Source organism: Heliconius melpomene, chromosome 20, assembly GCF_056956725.1.
Source record: "Heliconius melpomene rosina isolate 202511_hmr_F chromosome 20, ASM5695672v1, whole genome shotgun sequence".
NCBI classification, from domain to species: Eukaryota; Metazoa; Arthropoda; class Insecta; order Lepidoptera; family Nymphalidae; genus Heliconius; species Heliconius melpomene.
Window position 1 is genome coordinate 9,503,864 of NC_140408.1, and position 8,566 is coordinate 9,512,429.

Consider the following 8,566-nt stretch of genomic DNA (forward strand, 5'->3'; position numbering starts at 1 on the left):
AATTATCTATTAACAACCTAGTAACAAATCACATCGACTACAACACGTGTAACCTCAAGTATGTGAGGGCCAAATATGTCTTCCCGCTAAAATTAGTAACTTAATAACAAATGAAAAGGGCGGGCATTTTGATATTGACAGTGACATTGACATATTGCAGTACTATATTTGACAGTTGACATTTGTAGCACAGAAGTCTCCTAACTCGGCCATTCTGACCCTGCGTCGTCCTCGACGTAGCTGATCTAGTTGCCTGATCACATGCTGGTGCATCCCGATTAGCCCCAAAGTCATCAGCGTCGTTTCATGGCTGTATTGATGAAAATTCTACAGTAGTACCATATTCGCTGTCTTCATCATCTAAAATTTTAAGTTTATAAATGTCTAAACATTACAACATAAACGGATAGGCAATCAAAATGTACAGACAAAAGATATAAAAATAAAAAGTTTTGAGAGCTCTCATTTTTAACCCTGTAAAATCTTCATATCCAAGTATGTTCAGTCCGGTGCAGCAAACTCTGGAACCTGTGAACAGAACAGTCAGAAGGCGTCCCCTCTGTCTGAAAGGACCAAATGTCCACATAGACGTCACATGGTCCACAAAGACCAAACGTCAGCAAGGACCAAACGTCCACAAGGCCATAATGTCAGCAAGGACCAAATGTCCACCTTGACCACAAGGACCAAACGTCCTTCAGAGCCACATGCTCTTCACAAAATCTTTCAGGGCCACACACCCGTCAAAATTTCTCAGGCCATATGCTTCATCAGACCAAACGTCTGATACAAGTCAAAGTCAAAGTCAAAACACCCAACCCAACCCCATATCTGTGCCCAAAGGGACCACACATCCAATAAATAAACTGCCACATTACACCAGTATTGTACACTAAGCCCCACCTTGGTTGTCAGACAAAAATTAAACATTTAGAAAAAGAATTAATGGAGGAAGAGAAAAATAAAATGTCAGTCTGTATGTATGTAAGCATGTAATGATTTAGAAAGAAATTGTGCTAGACAACAAAGCAAGAATTAGTGCAATACAGTTAAAATAACTTGACAACGAAAAAGGCAGTACAAATTTCCAGTTATTAATCCCCATGCCATTGTACCATGTTAGAGCTCCTCGAGTGGTTTAACTACCATCACTCAATTATTAATTACCTCAGTCTTATAGGAGCTCGGCCTAACCTGACCTCTATTTATAATTCAACCAACATGTTCAATTTCCGTTGAAGTAATAAACATATTCGAAATTTTATGGGAAAATCGGTTTTTTTGTTTGAGTATTAATAGTAACTGAATCCCATCATAACACATTATCAACACGTCATCAACATATTCTAAAACATTCAATATGTGTTTACATAAAATATGACAACATTCAACACATGTTTACATAAAATATTCATAACCACCACCACCACCAAATTATCCGTGTGTGATCATCAATCAAAGGGAGAAGATAGCTTCCTCCGACATTCAACCCTTTCAGTGCCCCACAATCAACACATATCCAGTCATACACACTTTGGATTGCACCCGCCAACACACATACAACACTCCTCTCTTCAAGATAGCTGACAATTTTATGTACTTTAAGCTTTTCCCCACCCCATATAGAAGATAAGCATTTTCCCATATTTACCGTTGTTTGCACATTTAATGGCACTGGCGGTCGAATAATGTGAAAATTTATTTATTATGTACATAAGAGAATCCAGCTAATAACTTAAGTGGTACATTAATGTGTAGCCAAACGCTGAATGTGCTGACAGACACTTCAATACAGACACACACTTCAGACACATTTCACACTTCAGACCAGGACAGACACTTCAATAGACATTCCTAGGCATTGTTTACTCCTCACTAATTAAGTTGTCTGAAATTGTCTCCTATATCATAAACGATAAATTATTATTTAAACATATAAACATAAACATTCTTCTGGTTTCAACTTCCCATTTTAATTTGTTTAAAATAATTCAAACTCTGTAACCTCATAATAATAATACACAGAAATCTTTTGCTACAATAATCCCTCCCACTAATTACTTATATAGCTATTAATAGAGGTAAGTCTAAATATTGTATCCTCAGTTATATAAGTAATAGTTGTAAAGTTAGTCTTAGCAAAAATTATTTATGTAGTAATCTTAATGAACTTGATGTAATCGATAATCCTATTTGTGAAACTGAAATTATGTCTATGTACGTTATGGCTTTTAATTCACTTCCTACTATTTGTAAAACAAATTTTATTTTAGGAAATTTACATTTTTGTCAATCACTAGGTAATAACTGATGGGTCTTTATTTATTCAAATCTACTAAATTGCATGTTAATTGTAACAACAATGATTTCAATGTAACTTTATTTGACACTGGAATTTTAACTTTGAAGCTGAATTTATTTACTCAGAATGCTACCTACAACATATGTTACAGATGTAATTAATTAATTATTAATATTTAGTCTCCATATACATTCTACCATTAGGCATGAAAATATTACATTTGGTTTTATTAACATAAAATTTACAATTTTTATATTTACTTGTTATGTAAAATTTATTAGTTCAATTAATCCAACAATTAAATTAAATTCTACTCATTCTGATTTCAATCTTATAGCAGACAATTGTTGCAATTGCACATAAATTAAAAATATTAATAATCCTAATTTGTTTAATTTAATAAATCCTAAGTTATATACGAGGTTTGCACCCTTATCTGCAGCATTGCATCACTTCAATACTATGTATGCATTAATAAGTCATTAGTATAAAACATAGTTAGTCTACCTGAAACTCTCCTAACAGCTACACATTTTTCTATCTCCACTGTGACTCAATTCTATTTGTTTTATGATTGAGACTTTAATTAATATGTTTTAAATTATTACCAAATCTCTTTTTAATTGATTAAATCCTTTTTTTTTTTTAAAACAACTTTAAGCCAAATGTACATAACAGCACACACATTCTACATACAATAACATCAGCATCTATAATAACTAGAACAGGCATGCAAGATCTCGGAACAACTATCAAGTCAATTCCAAGTGAGAACTCATCAATAGCCAAGGGCACAAAACCATTTCCTTCCAACAAATTAACAGTATTACTCACCCTCCAAGTGAGAGCTCATCAATAGCCAAGGAAACAAAACCATTTCCTTCCAACAAAGTAACAGTATTACTCACCCTCTAAGGTACAGTTTAATGATTCTCCCTCACACAACAAACATTTCAAAACAAACAAAGGTTACAAGTCATACTGCTACCATTTCTAGGTTTCCTTATCCAATATTACTCACACCCCCTTCACCAACCATAAAATTGTTCCAATCTAAAAGAATTGTGTAACGGACACCCAATTATTAAGCTATGAATCTCTTGTCTTTCCTTATTTTTTTTTTTTAGTCACTATGAATTATGCTCAACTGGCAAGCTCTAAATGCCATATATCAAGAATTCAATTCAATTCACTAAGCCCTATATACATTGACAAGAATCATCTCAAAGCAAACTGGCACCCGTCTCTCCTCTAGCACACTAAGCACAACCACAGGACTCTTCAGAATCAGCCTGCATAAAACATCAACCACCTATGATCACCAGTAATCACTCACTCACTCATTCAACCATGAACATCACCCTTAAGGCGCCCAAAGTCATGTGATAAACAGTCTGAATCATTCCGGTTATTAGCACTTCTAACCCTCTCCACCTCCTCACACTATAGCTCAATATTATTGATAACAGAGTCAGTTTGATATAAAATAGTTTTGTATTATTCCAATATTTAAAGAAGATATTGCATCAGAAAGATTACGGGCTAACTTGGTAACCCCTGAAGTACATTGAGAAGGTGATGAGGTATCAGAGGCCATACTTTCAGATAATGCACCTTTGGGAAAAGTATCAAATCTAACTGTTAATCATTTAAATTTGTTTTTAACAAACTAGCATGACAGGTTGAATTATGAGAAGAAATATTATTTTGTGTACCTTTTTCAAGTTTGTCTAATCTCCAAAGAAATGCATTGTAATGCTCACCAGTAGAGGCACTCAGATACCTGGAGACACACAGAGACGCGTCGCGCATTGCAAGCAGAAGCGCGCATACACGTGCGGGGACGCGTCGCTCATCAGTATCAGAGGCGCGCAGACACGCTCGGGAACCGCATCGAGAACAGTAGCGCGCAGATACGCGCGGGGACCGCATTGCGAGCAGTGGCGCGCAGATATGCGCGGGGACCGCATCGCGAGCAGTGGCCCTCAGGAACTTATTGCGCATCGCGAGCAGTCTCGCAGACGCATCGCACATTGCGAGCAGAGGGTGTGCAGACGCACCAAGATGCGCAGGAATGCGTCGCACATCGCGAGCTGAGGGCGTGCAGAGGCACACCAAGACGCGCAGGAAAGCGTCGCGCATCGCGAGCTGAGGGCGTGCAGAGGCACACCAAGACGCTCAGGCAAGCGTCGCGCATCGCGAGCTGAGGTCGTACACAGGTACACCAAGACGCGCAGGAAAGCGTCGCGCATCGCGAGCAGAGGGCGTGCAGAGACACACCAAGACGCGCAGAAAAGCGTCGCACGTCGCCAGCAGAGGTACACAGAGACGCGCGGGGACGCGTCACTTGTCGTGGGAGCAGAAGCACCTCATAGCGGCACGGCGGCGGCATGAATGTCCTGCAACAGAACCATGAAAGCACCAGCGCGAGCGCTCGAGACACCCTTAGCGCTCAAGTCTCGTAACATGGCTTTCAAATGACTTAACCTATCTCGCTAATCGCGACCACGTGTCGTGTCCGGTCGACGTGATTTGTTTTGTGATTTACTTCCAGCATCACCCATATTTAACACAGTATTTCTATATAGGCAATAAATAATTTAAGAAAAGAGAAATGATGAAACTGGTGTTTTATTTGCTTTCACAAAAATAACAAAATTATAAAGTACAAGGATCTGGCCTGATGGGCTTAGATAGGTATCCCACTTCTGAAATTAGGTTTCAGAAGTGAAATATGAAAATAAAACTATACAACACTAATGTTACAAATACAATCTTATTTATTAAAAATCTAAATAACTATAAACTGAAGTATAAATAACTAGAAACTTATATAAAACACCAACAACATTCGAAAACACATATAGGTATTTGCTCAGTGTTAATTATAGCAGCTCTTTTAACCAATTCACATTATTTATTAATTGAAACATTTAAATTACTTTATAACTTGCTAATAATTATCTATTAACAACCTAGTAACAAATCACATCGACTACAACACGTGTAACCTCAAGTATGTGAGGGCCAAATATGTCTTCCCGCTAAAATTAGTAACTTAATAACAAATGAAAAGGGCGGGCATTTTGATATTGACAGTGACATTGACATATTGCAGTACTATATTTGACAGTTGACATTTGTAGCACAGAAGTCTCCTAACTGTACTATTACTATAATTTACTGCAAGGTGAACTTTAAATAGGCTAGAATATACCTTTGTATTGATAGGTTTTTATTTAAAAAAAATAATTAATTAATCAATTAGATAAGCTTATTAAATTCTTAAAATTATTTAAAGAAAAAGAAATACTATTAATTTATTAATCATTAATTTTAGGACTCTAGAGGAATTTGGAAATATTTTAATATCTGTAAGATATTTGACAGTAGAGCAGTTGACCAGTTGATATTTGACAATTGACATAAACAATTTGTCAATATTTCTTGAACAATTGTGTTTGCGGGTGCGGGTTTCATTTATTTCTTATGCTCGAAGTCCTTTTTATAAAATATATTCTTCGTTAAAGATGGCATCTACGAGTGCGGATTCGCAGTCTTCCATTGCACAGAAAACATGGGTAATGGCTAACAATATAGAAACGATATCGAGTGTGGACGATATCTATCGTTACGACAAGAAACAACAACAGGATATTTTAGCTGCAAAACCATGGGAGAAGGAGTAAGTCTTATGAAGAAATGACTTTTTATATTTATATTTAACATGTTACGTTTATTTTAAACTTTTATTGCAGTCCACATTTCTTCAAAGACATTAAAATATCTGCACTTGCTTTGTTGAAAATGGTAATGCATGCGCGATCTGGAGGTACCTTAGAAGTTATGGGACTTCTATTAGGTAAGGAAAATATAATTTTATGTGTTTTTTATATTAAATTAATCATATATTATTATATTATATTAATCTTAGATGACATCATTTATTTTGTGTACTTCTTTAGGAAAAGTTGATGCAAACACAATGATTGTAATGGACTCATTTGCATTGCCAGTAGAAGGTACAGAAACCAGAGTAAATGCTCAGGCTCAAGCTTATGAATACATGACTGCCTATATAGAAGCTGCTAAACAGGTAACCTAAAATAATTTATATCTCAGTACATGCAAATAGTCACAAATATATATTAATAAAAGCTTTTAAAAAGTCATCCTCGTTTTTGTCATATATTTTTTTCACTATATAACATCTATATCTTTAACATTTCATATTGGGTATCAATTAACAATTAAAGTGGAATTTCTAATATTCCTAGGTTGGCAGACATGAAAATGCAATTGGTTGGTATCACAGCCACCCTGGTTATGGATGCTGGCTGTCTGGTATAGATGTTTCCACACAGATGTTGAATCAGAACTTCCAAGAACCGTTTGTAGCTATTGTTATCGACCCTGTAAGAACTATCTCAGCGGGAAAAGTATGCTTAGGTGCTTTTAGGACATATCCTAAGGTATGCTTTATTGACATAAAAAATATTATTAATATTTATACAAAATTTAGGCATTAACTTGTAAAGAAAAGTTTATATTTACCAAATATGTTTTTAGAGATTTTTGTAGAGCAGGTGCACAAGTGTGCAACTGTAAATACAATGGTAATGTGTCAATTCCCATTTTTTTTCTGGTAATGAGGCAAAGTGTGGTGTTAAGTTGCATTACATGGATGTTCAATGCTTTAATAATTTTGTGGAAAGTGGAGATTGGAAGTATCTTAATGGGAACAATTGAGTTTTTGAGTGTGAGTTCTGGCTCTTGACACTCAAATATTTTTGAAACCTGTTTTCAAGAATTCAGGTAAATGGAAAATGGTAAATAATAGAAAATATGTTCATAATTTTATTTTCCATCCAGGGTTATAAACCAGCCAATGAAGAACCATCTGAATACCAAACTATTCCACTCAATAAAATAGAAGATTTTGGGGTCCACTGCAAGCAATACTATTCCCTTGAAGTGTCTTACTTCAAATCTTCTTTAGACAGGAGGTTATTGGACTCCCTATGGAATAAATATTGGGTTAATACTCTTAGTAGTTCCAGTTTGATTACTAATGCTGATTACACTACTGGCCAGATATTTGATTTATCTGATAAGTTGGAGCAAAGTGAAGTTTGCTTAGGTAATTTCAGTATTATAATTTTTTCAAATAAATATTTGTTCTCATTATCAGGGGATAGAGTTTGTCTGTGAACACAATGTTTGTGGGTTTGATTCCTATTTGGGGAAATGATTGTTTTCAAGTTATTTTTTTCTGTCCTGAATAACCAAGTGTGGAGTTGCACCATTCACTCCATTATGTCTAATTATGTGTAACCTAGTAAATATTTACTTAAAGTTACCACCTGCTCTTGTATCATACAGAAGTCCGTATTTATAAACCACTCAACTATGAGAGTGATCTTGAGATGCTATCTTAAGAATCTTTAACAATGTCTCAAATTTTCATTTATATTTCCGCAGGACGAAGTGGCTACATAGTAGTGGGAAACGATCCAAATGAAAAACGCACAGAAGACAAACTTGGGAAAGCAACTAAAGATGCTTGTAAAACTACTATAGAAGTTATTCACGGATTGATGGCTCAAATGATCAAAGATAGGCTCTTTAACAGTGTGAGTGGACGACCTGCACCTCCCACACCTATGATTGAGTGAAAATGTTTATAACTTTAGTCATTTACATACTTTCTTATGTATTAATATCTTAAAATAAATAATTGATGTCTCATAGGATTTTGGATATTATTTTATTATTTTCATCCCTCCACTAATATAATTCTGAATTCAATTTTTTTTGTATTTAAGTTGTCTATAAAAATTATTGTTGTGAATGCTGTGTGTGTTATAAAGTATAAACACACTTTTATAAAGACGAGCTGTCATTAAATAACATAGTTATTAAACCGGATTGTTGTATCATAAAACTTAACAATTAGATGTACAATATTATGGTACCATGATAGAATTGGAAGATAGTTAATGGAACCTTGTCGTATTAGTGTAAATTGTGTTCTTAGTTTTTAAACGATTTATTATTATTTTAGATGAATGCAAACATTTTTACTTACTTCGTAAATTAACTCTCAAGTACAGAGAAAAGAATTTTGACACCATCGTGACGCAGTGACGTCTGACAGTAAGCTTTTGGGTTGTGGGTTCGAGCCACTCAGAAAATTTCATTTGCCCTCTGATAGATTAAACACGTCCTTGAGTTCGCCACTATACACGTAATGGTCTTGAAAAT

The 8,566-nt window shown here is 35.2% G+C and overlaps 1 protein-coding gene across 1 annotated transcript; it reads left to right on the forward strand.

Moving 5' to 3' along the window:
* The first annotated feature begins 5,720 nt into the window (after positions 1 to 5,720).
* Positions 5,721 to 8,055, forward strand: CSN5 (COP9 signalosome subunit 5). Its single transcript, XM_085205342.1, has 6 exons — positions 5,721 to 5,987; positions 6,061 to 6,164; positions 6,268 to 6,398; positions 6,580 to 6,774; positions 7,175 to 7,442; positions 7,784 to 8,055. Exons 1-6 carry the CDS (start codon positions 5,833 to 5,835, stop codon positions 7,975 to 7,977), a joined length of 1,047 nt encoding a protein of 348 aa, XP_085061468.1. The 5' UTR covers positions 5,721 to 5,832; the 3' UTR covers positions 7,978 to 8,055.
* The last annotated feature ends 511 nt before the right edge of the window (positions 8,056 to 8,566 follow it).

Coding starts and splice junctions, on each gene's coding strand:
- CSN5 (XM_085205342.1), top strand. CDS start 5,833: ATGGCATCTACGAGTGCGGATTCGCAGTCTTCCATTGCACAGAAAACA. Junction 5,988..6,060: donor GCAAAACCATGGGAGAAGGA/GTAAGTCTTATG, acceptor CTTTTATTGCAG/TCCACATTTCTTCAAAGACA. Junction 6,399..6,579: donor ATATAGAAGCTGCTAAACAG/GTAACCTAAAAT, acceptor TAATATTCCTAG/GTTGGCAGACATGAAAATGC.